General features: G+C 45.3%; 1 protein-coding gene across 1 annotated transcript in view; it reads left to right on the top strand.

Moving 5' to 3' along the window:
- The first annotated feature begins 5,979 nt into the window (after window positions 1-5,979).
- The window catches only part of LOC124800984 (4-O-methyl-glucuronoyl methylesterase 1-like), a 28,457-nt gene continuing 19,797 nt past the window's right edge, over window positions 5,980-14,639 (top strand). Inside the window, exon 1 of the mRNA XM_047263039.1 lies at window positions 5,980-6,111. Within this exon, the coding sequence (XP_047118995.1) occupies window positions 6,078-6,111 (34 nt within the window). The 5' untranslated portion in view covers window positions 5,980-6,077. The remainder of the gene's footprint in view (window positions 6,112-14,639) is intronic.

Here is a 14,639-nt window from a genome sequence, read left to right on the forward strand (position 1 = left end):
ATCAATATGGGCTTTTGGAGCCACCGATGGCCCACTTGTGTACCCTTGATGACTGCACAACACATAGCTCTATCAGCCTGGGCCCGTCGACACCGACACTGGACTGTTGATGACTGGAAAAATGTTTCCTGGTCGGACGAGTCTCGTTTCAAATTGTATCGAGCGGACGGAGGTGTGCTGGTATGAAGACAACCCTCATGAATCCATGGACCCTGCATGTCAACAGGGGACTGTCCAAGCTGGTGGAGGCTCTGTGATGGTTTGGGGCGTGTGCACTTGGAGTCTAGCTACGACTATGACAGGTGACACGTAGATAAGCATCTGTCTGATCACCTAAATCCATTTATGTCCATTGTGCATTCCGACGGACTTTCGCAAGTCCAGCAGGACAATGCAACACCTCATACATGGTTCAAATGGCTCTGAGCACTATGGGACTTAATATAACAACAACACACTTTTCATAAAGTTGTCTCACCTACACAAGTTACAGAGATATTTCATGAAAACTTTCCCGTGTGCAGTTACTTACCTTGACATTTTTTTCAACTACTAAGACAAAACCATATGTTACATTATAATATTGCTACGGCGAACTTCAACCATACGCGGTGTTCTAACAATAAGAAATATAAAAAAAAGGATTTCGTTAAAAAGCTGGCTCTTGACATTCTTCCATTAATACGAGGGTTGGAACTTTAATAGTGGCAGCTATTTATTTACAGTTCGTACAAAATAGACACTTGTTTGAAAGTTTTACTGACCTTCAAAGTAGTCACCAGCATTGTGTATAACCCGTTGCCAGCGATGTGGCAGTCGTAGGATACTCTTGACAGTTTCAGCGACGCTGTCTATTGCCCGACGAATTTGTAGCAGTTCTGAAGCGGATGCCGCGAAGTGTTTCCTTCAGTTTAGAAATCGAGTTGAACTTACGAAGGCTTAAGTCAGGGGAATGCAGTAGGTGGTATAGCAATTAGCAGCCCCATCAGTCAAACAAATCAGTAACAGCTTGCACTGTACGTGCTTGAGCATTGTCTTGCAAAATGGTGGTCAGGTCCTTCAGAGAATGTCATCACTTGTTAGTAGGCTGTTTAGGTTTTTATGTTGGTAACGCCTCGTAGCGCTCTGTATGAAAATCACTGGCTGTGCTGTGTGCAGTCTGTGGCTGGTTGGCATTGTTGAAATATTCGCTATTGTAGTGTTGGGCAGTTGGAGGTAAGCCGCCAGCAGTGGTGGATGTGGGGAGAGAGATGGCGGAGTTTTGAGAGCGGATGATCTGGACGTGTGTCCATCAGAGACAGTAAATTTGTAAGACTGGATACTGGATGTCATGATATATATATATATATATATATATATATATATATACTCTCCTGGAAATGGAAAAAAGAACACATTGACACCAGTGTGTCAGACCCACCATACGTGCTCCGGACACTGCGAGAGGGCTGTACAAGCAATGATCACACGCACGGCACAGCGGACACACCAGGAACCGCGGTGTTGGCCGTCGAATGGCGCTAGCTGCGCAGCATTTGCGCACCGCCGCCGTCAGTGTCAGCCAGTTTGCCGTGGCGTACGGAGCTCCATCGCAGTCTTTAACACTGGTAGCATGCCGCGACAGCGTGGACGTGAACCGTATGTGCAGTTGACGGACATTGAGCGAGAGCGTATAGTGGACATGCGGGAGGCCGGGTGGACGTACCACCGAATTGCTCAACACGTGGGGCGTGAGGTCTCCACAGTACATCGATGTTGTCGCCAATGGTCGGCGAAAGGTGCACGTGCCCGTCGACCTGGGACCGGACCGCAGCGACGCACGGATGCACGCCAAGACCGTAGGATCCTACGCAGTGCCGTAGGGGACCGCACCGCCACTTCCCAGCAAATTAGGGACACTGTTGCTCCTGAGGTATCGGCGAGGACCATTCGCAACCGTCTCCATGAAGCTGGGCTATGGTCCCGCACACCGTTAGGCTGTCTTCCGCTCACGCCCCAACATCGTGCAGCCCGCCTCCAGTGGTGTCGCGACAGGCGTGAATGGAGGGACGAATGGAGACGTGTCGTCTTCAGCGATGAGAGTCGCTTCTGCCTTGGTGCCAATGATGGTCGTATGCGTGTTTGGCGCCGTGCAGGTGAGCGCCACAATCAGGACTTCATACGACCGAGGCACACAGGGCCAACACCCGGCATCATGGTGTGGGGAGCGATCTCCTACACTGGCCGTACACCACTGGTGATCGTCGAGGGGACACTGAATAGTGCACGGTACATCCAAACCGTCATCGAACCCATCGTTGTACCATTCCTAGACCGGCAAGGGAACTTGCTGTTCCAACAGGACAATCCACGTCCGCATGTATCCCGTGCCACCCAACGTGCTCTAGAAGGTGTAACTCAACTACCCTGGCCAGCAAGATCTCCGGATCTGTCCCCCATTGAGCATGTTTGGGACTGGGTGAAGCGTCGTCTCACGCGGTCTGCACGTCCAGCACGAACGCTGGTCCAACTGAGGCGCCAGGTGGAAATGGCATGGCAAGCCGTTCCACAGGACTACATCCAGCATCTCTACGATCGTCTCCATGGGAGAATAGCAGCCTGCATTGCTGCGAAAGGTGGATATACACTGTACTAGTGCCGACATTGTGCATGCTCTGTTGGCTGTGTCTATGTGCCTGTGGTTCTGTCAGTGTGATCATGTGATGTATCTGACCCCAGGAATGTGTCAATAAAGTTTCCCCTTCCTGGGACAATGAATTCACGGTGTTCTTATTTCAATTTCCAGGAGTGTATATATATATATATAATGACTTTTGAGCACTATTAAGGTAAATACATTCCTTGTTCTCTATCAAAATCTTTCATTTGCTATGTATGCCTACCAGTAGCTAGTGACTTCAGTAGTTAGAATCTTTTATTTAGCTGGTAATATTGGCGCTCACTGTATTGCAATAGTTCGAGTAACGAAGATTTTTGTGAGGCAAGTGATTAATGAAAGGTATAGGTTATTGTTAGTCGGGATCATTCTTTTGTTGGGATTATTGAAAGCCGGCTGGTGTGGCCGTGCGGCTCTAGGCGCTTCAACCCGGAAACGCGTGACTGCTACGGTCGCAGGTTCGAATCATGCCTCGGGCATGGGTGTGTGCGATGTCCTTAGGTTAGTTAGGATTAAGTAGTTCTAAGTTCTAGGGGACTGATGACCTCAGATGTTAAGTCCCATAGTGCTTAGAGCCATTTGAACCACTTGATTATTGAAAGTCAGATTGCGTTGCGCTAAAAATATTGTGTGTCAGTTTATTGATGATCAGAATAATTAAAGAGAGAAATTTCTGAGGACGTTCAGTTTTGCTCAGCTGTTTGAAAATCAAATAACGTAAGGGCTTTATCAGCACAATCATTCATAAATCTTCCAAAGGGGACGTTTCACACTTCTGTCACTATGCTGTTCATTTTTGAACGAAACCTACGACCTACGTAGAGACAGAATTGATGACACTTTCTGCTGGATCTGACTATCATTTTGCAGGACAGTGCTCAAGCACGTACAGTGGAAGCTGTTACTGATTTGTTTGACTGATGGGGCTGCTAAGTCTTATACCACCTACTGCATTCCCCTGACTTAAGCCCTCGTGTGTTCAACTCGATTTCTAAACTGAAGGAAACACTTCACGGCGTTCGCTTTAGAACTGCTACAAATTCGTCGGGCAATAGACAGCGCCGCTAAAACTGTCAACACAACTAGCACTGCAAAGAGTATCCTACGACTTCCACGTAGTTGGCAACGGGTTATACACAGTGCTGGTGACTACTTTGAAGGTCAGTAAAACATCGAAAAACGTATCTGTTTTGTACGAGCTGTGAATAAATAGTTACCACTATTAAAGTTCCAACCCTCGTAAAATCCATATTGTTTCCTCAAAACATCCTTTTTTTAAATAGCGCTGCCTCCATTACACGGCAGGCTAGGTTCTATCCTTTTCAAACCAAGTACATAGCCAGACTATCGGACACACACTACTACTCTCTTCGAAAGACGTAAACTCTATGATCGAAGAATGTAACATTACAGAGGTTGAGTATGTTTATCAAATTCGCATCCGCATTCATATTTATGGTAAAAACTTCTTGAAGATTGTCGAGGCAAATAGGACAGTCCCAACGACCACATATGACAAATCGTGGGGAAAATCAGATGCTACATTACTGGCCATTAAAATTGCTACATCAAGATGAAATGCAGATGATAAAGGGGTATTCTTTGAATAAATATGTTATACTAGAACTGATATGTGATTAGATTTTCACGCAATTTTGGTGCATAGATCCTGAGAAATCAGTACCCCGAACAAACTCCTCTGGCCGTAATAACGGCTGACCATGCTGACCATGCAGCTTCAACACGATACCACAGTTCATCAAAAGTAGTGACTAGCGTATTGTGACGAGCCAGTTGCTCGGCCACCATTGACCAGACGATTTCAATTGGTGAGAGATCTGGAGAATGTGCTGGCCAGGGCAGCAGTAGAGCATTTTCTGTATCCAGAAAGGCCCGTACAGGACCTGCAACATGCGGTCGTGCATTATCCTGCCGAAATGTAGGGTTTCGCAGGGATCGAATGAACGGTAGAGCCACGGTCGTAACACATCTGAAATGTAACGTCCACTGTTCAAAGTACTGTCAATGCGAATAAGAGGTGACCGCGAGGTGTAGCCAATGGCACCCCACATCATCACGCCGGGTGATACGCCAGTATGGCGACGACGAATACACGCTTCCAATGTGCGTTCACCGCGATGTCGCCAAATACGGATGCGACCATCATGATGCTGTAAACAGAACCTGGATTGAAACTTCCTGGCAGATTGAAACTGTGTGCCCGACCGAGACTCCAACTCGGGACCTTTGCCTTTCGCGGGCAAGTGCTCTACCATCTGAGCTACCGAAGCACGACTCACGCCCGGTACTCACAGCTTTACCTCTCGGTCGGGCACACAGTTTTAATCTGCCAGGAAGTTTCATATCAGCGCACACTCCACTGCAGAGTGAAAATCTCATTCTAAGAAACTGGATTCATCCGAAAAAATGACGTTTTGCCATTCGTACACCCAGGTTCGTCGTTGAGTACACCATAGCAGGCGCTCCTGTCTGTGATGCAGCGTCTAACCGCAGCCACGATCTCCGAGCTGGTAGTCCATGTTGCTGCAAACTTAGTCGAACTGATCGTGCAGATGGTTGTTGTCTTGCAAACGTCCTCAACTGTTGACTCAGGGATCGAGACGTGGCTGCACGATCCGTTACAGCCATGCGGATAAGATGCCAGTCATCTCGACTGCTAGTGATACGAGGCCGTTGGGATCCAGCGCGGCGTTCCGTATTACCCTCCTGAACCCACCGATTCCATATTCTGCTAACAGTCATTGGATCTCGACCAACGCGAGCAGCAATGTCGCGATACGATAAACCGCAATCGCGATAGGCAACAATCCGACCTTTATAAAAGTCGGAAACGTGATGGTACGCATTTCTCCTCCTTACACGAGGAATCACAACAACGTTCCACCAGGCAACGCCGGTCGACTGCTGTTTGTGTATGAGAAATCGGTTGGAAACTTTCCTCATGTCAGCACGTTGTGGGTGTCACCAACCTTGTGTGAATGCTCTGAGAAGCTTATCATTTGCATATCACAGCATCTTCTTCCTGTCGGTTAAATTTCACTTCTGTAGCTCGTCATCTACGTGGTGTAGCAGTTTTAATGGCCAGTAGTGTAGAATGAGATTCATTTAGAGAATCGTTAGGCAGTGCAGTGCAGTTGAAGGTCAGCACGGTAGAGGCTACTAGACGAGTTGGCCGCTATTGCTGTACGTACGCAAGGTACCTGTTACGAAGCCGACGCATCCTGCGGCTGGCCCTGACGTCAGAGTAGCAGGTGCGGGCCAGTGGCTGCTGGCAGCGGGCCGCCGAGGTCATCTGCCTGGAATCCCGCGCTCCAGGGTCCAGGGACTGCCCCGCGCACGCCCAGCTCCGCTACTTCTCGCACCGGCTGCGCACGCGGTCCGCAGTCTCGCCTCCGCCGCCATGACGACCGCCTGGCTACTCCTGCTGTGCGCTCGTGAGTACTGCAGGCGCCACACCTGGCTCTTGTGTGCCCGTCTCTGAACCAGTGCAGTATCCTGTGCGGTAACAACTTACTGTTATAGATACGACTGTGCAAAATATATCACTTCTCGTACTTCATTCCTAAACTTGTCTGCAGTCATCATTTGTAGTGCAACACACATCTAAAGGACTGTTTCTGTCCATTTGCTCTCATTCGCATCCCATGTGCATAACCTCCACTATCATTTCATGCAAACGGTTCTTATAAGTAGTCGACTAGCACATAGCCAGCAATATTCTTCATATGAAATTTGAGTTTCTCCCGGCGTTTGAAATATGCAAACAACATACGGGAATACAGCCGGGTGACGTCATCGACAACCGCTGATGTTTCGATTGGTCGAGACCCCATCATTATCAGGGTACAAATGCCTTTGTCCCCTGAAAATTACAGGTTGTTTATTCGTAGTAAAATAAGGAAAATCGTTCAAGTGCCTTTGTCCCCTGAAAATCACAGGGTGTTTATTCGTAGTAAAAAAAAAAAAAAAAAAATCGTTCAAGTGGCTCTGAGCTCTATGGGAATTAACTTCTGAGGTAATCAGTCCCCTAGAACTTAGAACTACTTAAACTTAACTAACCTAAGGACATCACACACATCCATGCCTGAGGCAGGATTCGAACCTGCGACAATAGTGGTCGCGCGGTTCCAGACTGTAGCGCCTCGAACCACTAGGCCACTCCGGCCGGCTATCCGTAGTAACATCATTGGTTGTCGAAGACGTCACCCGGCTGCATTTCCACAAATTATTTGTGTAATAGTCTTCATATCATTCCTTATAAACAAAATTCACTTGTTACAGAGATCTCCGCATGAAAATGGTGTCCAAATAGTGTTCCCTATACCGCTACACATTTGTGGAAAATTTTTTTTTTTTTGTCGTATTTATGACTGATGCAAAGGTCCAGGGGTGCGTTGAAATTTCCCTCAATTTCTGACAAACCAAATATCTGCAATACGTCAAGATGGTTGACACTGGTAGCAAGTTTCATTAGATATCAAAATGTCTGGCTCGTTAGCACAGTGGAAAAGTGCCAGACTACAAATCGTAAGGTCTGTGTTTCAGTCTCCTGTCGGTCCGAGGATTTATTTATTTTCTATTTTTCTTAATCGCATCTTTCTCCTCTAGCAATGTTGAATTTCTCCATGATGTGAAGCAAACTGTACGTCCGCCTATAACAGAGTGGGTAAGCCAGTTCATAGGTCGGAGAAAGGCAAGGGCCATCTCTAGCAAAACATTGCGAAATCGTCTTCAGATTGAAAACGACCTTAGATCAGCGCAACAGCATTTGTGTTTTAATCGATTCTCATTTACTTACCTATAAAGCTAACTACAACAGTTGTATCGATTTATACATCTATATATATTAAAATTGCCTCATATTGGTAAATCACTAATTTTGATGATGCTTTGACATCACTGATCTTTCACATGTAACGTATTAAATGTTGCCTATGAGTAATCACTACGTCCAATTATACTTGCTCTTTCGCCGGCCGCGGTTCTAGGCGCTTCAGTCCGGAACCACGCGGCTGCTACGGTCGCAGGTTCGAATCCTGTCTCGGGCATGGACGTGTGTGATGTCCTTAGGTTAGTTAGGTTTAAGTAGTTCTAAGTCTAGGGGACTGATCACCTCAGATGTTAAGTCCCATAGTGCTTAGAGCCATATGAACCATTTGAACTTGCTCGTTCGCATGCATTACTACCGAATAAGCTCGACATATCGTTCTTCCAGTTGGTTTACTTTATACGACACTAATGGTTCCTTCAAAACTCACTTGTATTTCCTACACTTATCTAAAGTTATACAGAATTTCAACAATGGATGTAGTTTCGATGTGCTATAGGCGGCCATATAGTCTCTTCTTTGTGACGTGTTGATATCGTACTATTCAAATTCCAGCCAAAATGCTGCTGTGTATTAGTGGCTTTCTAATACTGCCTTCAAAAATTCCTTTTCCTTTTTACATGATAGAATAACTGAAAAATTCTACCAATAGACTGAAATCTTACAGTTAGTTTCAGAGACCTTTACCATATTTTCACCTTGTTTGATATCAGTGAGGCAAAAACTGTATCTTGGTGAGGATTGAAATGCGTCAATTTTGTTTTCCTTACAAAATAGAAAAGAATCGATTTAGATCGCATGTCCTTATGTTAAACTTGACCTCACAAATATTTTATTTTATCTGATTCATTGGCTACAATTATTCTTTGTAACATATGTCAGAGAGTAAAAGTCGAATTTTGCAATACACTCTCGGTGTTTGGTCATATACCCGCTTTCTCAATTATTTTTTTGTTTGTTTATATCATGTAAAATGTGTGCCTTGGAGTTATGCCTGAAAGTGCAACAGTTTGTGTTAATTTCCACTTTCATCACAGAGTATTAATTTTTGGAAAGTGATGTTCTTGTTTATCTGGAGTTAAACGTAATGGTTTCATTGTCTTTTCCGCCATTACACTGAAGCTGTTAATCAGAAATATTTTTGATATTGCTGAAGGTATTCAAGCGGTACTTTGTTCTATTTGTAAATGAGGTTTACAACCTTTGTTAAGTTATTCAGGTAAGTCATTTTGTAGCTCTAATAATTAGACAAAAATACGTCAGTCTTACATAGTCTACTGATTTCTGCCTGGTTTAAATGGTCAATATTAGCAGATGACACATAAATATACACTTAATATACAAGTAACATCTGCATCTCTACGCAAATTTGTGAGATGCCCGCACACATTGCGAATATACTGAGGCTGGAATCAGCTAATCGTATAATGTGTGGGAAACTTCTGTAGCACTATTACAGTCAAACAAAGGAAAAAGGTTAAGAGCTGCATTGTATAATACACAGCTGTACAATTTTTTTTATTAAAGGTGATCGATTTCGGTCATGAATCTGATCATCTTCGGTTCCCTAAAAGGTATTCAGCTATGCGCTGTACAACTGCAATGCCCAATGAAACTTAAAATATTCCTTTCTTAATATAACTGCGTATGTGTGATAGTCATGTAAAGATCAAACATCAAAGACGCAAGCAAGCTTGTTTGATGTTTACTCATACAAGACATCACTGCATTCTCTGAATTATTTGATGCAGCCCTCCGTGAAATCGTCCTCTACGCCAGCCTCTTCGTCTCAGAGTAGCACTTGCGACCTATGTTAATTACCGTTTACGCATGTTCTACTGGACGACAGCACACAGCACGAACCAAATCGGTGTTTTGGTTGATACCCTACGGACACACAACGTTTATTGCCGATCAGTGTGTCTGCGATCTGGAGGCCTGGGTGTTAGCTGTAGTTGTCCAAAAATGGTTCAAATGGCTCTGAGCACTATGGGACTCAACTGCTGTGGTCATAAGTCCCCTAGAACTTAGAACTACTTAAACCTAACTAACCTAAGGACATCACACACAGCCATGCCCGAGGCAGGATTCGAGCCTGCGACCGTAGCGGTCGTGCGGTTCCGGACTGTAGCGCCTTTAACCGCTCGGCCACTCCGGCTGGCTGTAGGTGTTCCTTCGCGTTTCCACTTCACAGTGATATCACCAACGTCCGTCTTCTGCAGCTACGGGAGGGTTGAAATGTCCCTGATGGTTGTTGTTACTCAGTTGAGATACAATGTAACGTCCACTGTCGAAGTGACCGAGCTCTACTGGGCAATCCATTCTGATGTTTCTGATACTGTACTGACAAAAAGGCTCTGTCTGCCTCCTTTTATACTGACTGGTCTGTTCTTGTCATATCTAGCGGTCAATATCGTATTCCGTAGGGGTGTCCAGACACCTTCGATCAGACAGTAGGTATTCGTGTGAGTTCTTATGTCGTAAAGCAGTGCCACTGACACTTTTGCTATAGTCTATCATCGACAAACGATTCTGAGACATACTGTCGGAACATCTGTATCCGTTTGTTCATGTACAACATATCGCAGGTCAAAAAGACAATACAGACCTCAGTCCTTCAGAACGCTGTCATTGTTTCGTGGGATCGTTTTCCATGAGGGTCACGGAAATGACACTGAATGAAAACAGACGGTCTCAGTTGTGGTGGGGGGGAATTCGGACAATCGCATGAAAAATGACAGCAAGACACTTAACATAGAAGTGATAAAGAACAATGACTCTCTGAAAGAAAGTTCTAGCTGTTTTTATTAATGGATAAAAAGCTGATGGGAAGAAATGGAAGTTGGTTAATGATTATAGGGAAACAAGGAAAGAAGCTGTAATCGTTGTGTTATTTTATGCAGTATCAGTAGACGTAACACAAAAGAAATTACTAACAAACATCAACGAAGCGAGAAGTAGGTCCGGTGTAGAAATGCCGCTGCCGGCCATAATCTCGCTCTTGTATTTTCGCCTAGGGGAATGTTCATGTGAGATTCCAGCTGCGGCAAAATCGTTATCCTTGCGCTCGCCCACCTTGAGCGTGTCGCAAGCTATTTTTTATTTGGGCAGGGCCAGCATGTAGCGTAATGTTTGCAGAAGGTAGTCTGATGGAATCAAAGCTTCAAGGCCGCATGTGGCGTCGCTCAGTATTGGAAGACTGTAGAGCCGGATCCGGCGATATTTTGGTGGCCGGTACTTGCAGAAACGCGGCAGTTTTGTTACGTAAATGTATGTAATCTTGATAACGTTGTCCGCGGCTGGTAAGATTTGCCGACAAAAAGCAAACACAGTGTTGGCACAATGTTTCGCCAAAATGCTGTTACACGTACGCCTAGAAGGATATTTTCACACTGAAGTGCCAAAGCAACTGATCTGCGTATTCAGATACAGAGATATGTAAACAGGTAGAATATGGCGCTGAGGTTGGCAACGCCTATGTAAGGCAGCAAGTGTCTGGTGCAGTTGTTAGATCAATTATTGCTGCTACAATGGCAGGTTATCAAGATTTTAAATGAGTTTGAACGGGGCGTTATAGTCGGCGCACGAGCTGTGTGAAGCCTCTCCAAGGTGGATTTTCCCGTACGACAATTTCATCCGCCTTCGCTGCGGCCGGAAGAAGTTCCTGCAAGAACAGGACCAATGGCGACTGAAGAGAATCATTTAACGTGACAAGTGCAACACATCCACAAATTGCTGCAGATTTCAGTGCTGTGCCATGAACAGGTGTCAGCATGCGAATCATTCAACGAAACATCATCGATATGGGCCTTCGGAGCCGAAGGCTGCTCGTGTACCATTGATGACTGCACGACACAGAGCTTTACGCCTCGCATGGGCCCGTCAACACCGGCACTGGACTGTTGATGACTGGAAACGTGTTGCCTGGTCGGACGGGTCTCGTTTCAAACTGTATCGAGCGGATGGACGTGTACGGGTATGGAGACAACATCATGAAACCATGGACCCTGCGTGTCAGGAGGAGACTGTTCAAACTGGTGAAGGCTCTATAATGGTATGGGGTGTGTGGAGTTAGGGTGATATGGGACCCCTGATACGTCTAGATACGACTCTGAGAGGTGACACGTACGTGTCCTCTGTGATCACCTGCATCCATTCATGTCCATCGTACATTCCGACAGACTTGGACAATTCCAGCAGGACAATGCGACACCCCACACGTCCAGAATTGCTACAGAGTGGCTCCAGGAACACTCTTCTGAGTGTAAACATTTCCGCTGACCACCAAACTCTGCAGACATGAACACTTCTGAACATATCTTGGATGGCTTGCAACTTGCTGTTCAGAAGAGATCTCCACCCACTCGTAATCTTACTGATTTATTGACAGCCTTCCAGGATTCATGGTGTTAGTTCCTTTCAGCCACACTTCAGGCATTAGCCGAGTGCATGCCAGGTCGTGTTGAGGCACTTGTGCGTTCTCGCGGAGGCTCTACACGATATTAGGTATGTTTACCAGTTTCTTTGGCTCTTCACTGTAGTTTCGTGTATAATTTACGTTACATTTCCTGGCAGATTAAAACTGTGTGCCCGACGAAGACTCGAACTCGGGACCTTTGCCTTTCGCGGGCAAGTGCGGGCAAGTGCTCTACCAACTGAGCTACCGAAGCACGACTCACGCCCGGTTCTCACAGCTTTACTTATGCCAGTATCTCGTAGAGCACTTGCCCGCGAAAGGCAAAGGTCCCGAGTTCGAGTCTCGGTCGGGCACACAGTTTTAATGTGTCAGGAAGTTTCATATCAGCGCACACTCCGCTGCAGAGTGAAAATCTCATTCTGGAAACATCCCCCAGGCTGTGGCTAAGCCATGTCTCCGCTGTATCCTTTCTTTCAGGAGTGCTAGTTCTGCAAGGTTCGCAGGAGAGCTTCTGTTAAGTTTGGAAGGTAGGAGACGAGATACTGGCAGAAGTAAAGCTGTGAGTACCGGGCGTGAGTCGTGCTTCGGTAGCTCAGTTGGTAGAGCACTTGCCCGCGAAAGGCAAAGGTTCCGAGTTCGAGTCTCGGTCGGGCACACAGTTTTAATCTTTCAGGAAGTTTCATATCAGCGCACACTCCGCTGCAGAGTGAAAATCTCATTCTGGAATTTACGTTACAATATGAGAGCATGAAGCTCTCAAGTAACAAGAAACACAATCGAATTTGTTTGCGTTCGCAGCAAGCTCTACTAGGTTATCTAGACACATAAGCGGAATAAAAACATTACATAAAAGTTTATTGTCATCACAAAGATATTTACATGCCAGGCAGAAGTTTGCAATGAGTGCAGCACAGTGCAGTTTCTACGACTTGCATAGATCTGTACACAAAAGTGTTGATGTATTTGTAAGTAATGTCATAAATTAATATCAAAACCATCGAGGATCGTAGAACACTCAACAAAAATAATAAAATGGAAATATAGTTCTGAACTTCGTTACTGTACTTCGCAGTACAATGCTGGCTACTCCACGTGACGTGTCATACAAAAATAATTTCCATATAATATAGATACGTACACATACGGTGTACTGAACGTTAAAATCCAGTGTCAAATGCTTCACAGTTATTTTGAGGTTGGTGACTTATTTAGAGCAGCTGTTCCGAAGCACGAAATGATACATTGTTACGGTAGATTTGAGCAAAATGAGACATTAATTCATATCCTAAAGTAATAGGTCCTGTAATGTAATTATCCTAAGACTGATAATAAATTCTTACTCAATATTCGAAATCCTTAGTGATAATCGGAAATGAGCAATCTTTTCTTGAAGAAGACAACTCACATCTAATAACAACACGTTGAGTTCGTAACAATTGTTCAAAGCTATGACCGCCATTCTAAATACAAGCAAGCAGTCTAAATGCAAGAAACTAACAACATAATCCATTTCTTAACTGCAATCTGTGTTAATACTCGTTCGGCCCCAAGAATCTTCTCCACACTGTTTCTTTCAATGTGTGTTTTTCATGGGCCTGTTGGTGGGTATGTATTCATGAATTTTGTAAAGAGTAAACTTCCAAACTTCCGCGGCCGGCAATATCACAATTAATAAAATGTTCCGTGCTATTATGTCTTGTTCGAATGGATTTCACATTTAAACCCAACGTTTCGTCCCCATCTGCGAAGGACATTTTCAAGGGTGATCGTAGATGCTTTGACTGTCCGATTGATACCTTGGCTCTCTACTGACTGACGTCACCCAGTAGCGAGCCAGGACGTGAATTGGACATTCAAATAATTATATGAATGCATGGTGTCTGTCCGAAACACTGACACAGAATCGCTCCAATGGGCAATGAATCCACCACCTTCAGTGAGGGTGCACAGTTACGTCAGACCTCCTGCGGGAATCTCTAAGTAGCGGAGATGGAGGACGTGGAAAAGGACTATGGATAGGTGGCACTAGGAAAGAATGTGTGTCGGCCTGGAGGCCCTCCGAGATCGTCCGCGCATTTGCGATAAATACCGTGTCCGGATGGCGCAACTGCATTATAAGCAGGAGATCCTTTTCACTAGTCGCCGCAGATACTGCAGAAAGTCCTGATGCAGCTGATATCAATAGTACCTTCCCTTTCGTTTCCTTTCCACTTACTCCTCCTTTAGTTTTCATAACATTAAAAGGAGCGAAGATCCCCCTTGAAAATGTCCTCCGCAGCCGGGGACGAAACGTTGGGCTCTAATGTGAAATCAATTCGACCACGGCATAACAGCCCGGAATATTTTATCAATTGTGATTCATGAATTCTATCCAATACCACCTCTTCAGTAGTGCAGAACGAACAATTCTTTATGGGGACCCCTGCGACTTTAATGATACAATTTCCGGTACGTTTCTGTTCACGGTTCACGACGATAAATTTCTCCTAAACAGAATGGCGCCTGTTGAGAACTATTCTCTGTGCAGTCGTTTGGTCTCCTGTGTTCTGCATCCTACTATATATATTCCAAGTACGTGCTTGCAAGTTCATGTGACGAGTAACGCTACATCTTCGACTACCGTCGTTGATTGTATACGGTGGGAGACTTCGTCTTGGACACGTCAATCTTTCTTAAGATAGCGCCACCAACGACGATGCAACAGACGTTCGTTTGCT

This window comes from Schistocerca piceifrons, chromosome 1 (assembly GCF_021461385.2).
Source record: "Schistocerca piceifrons isolate TAMUIC-IGC-003096 chromosome 1, iqSchPice1.1, whole genome shotgun sequence".
NCBI lineage: Eukaryota > Metazoa > Arthropoda > Insecta > Orthoptera > Acrididae > Schistocerca > Schistocerca piceifrons.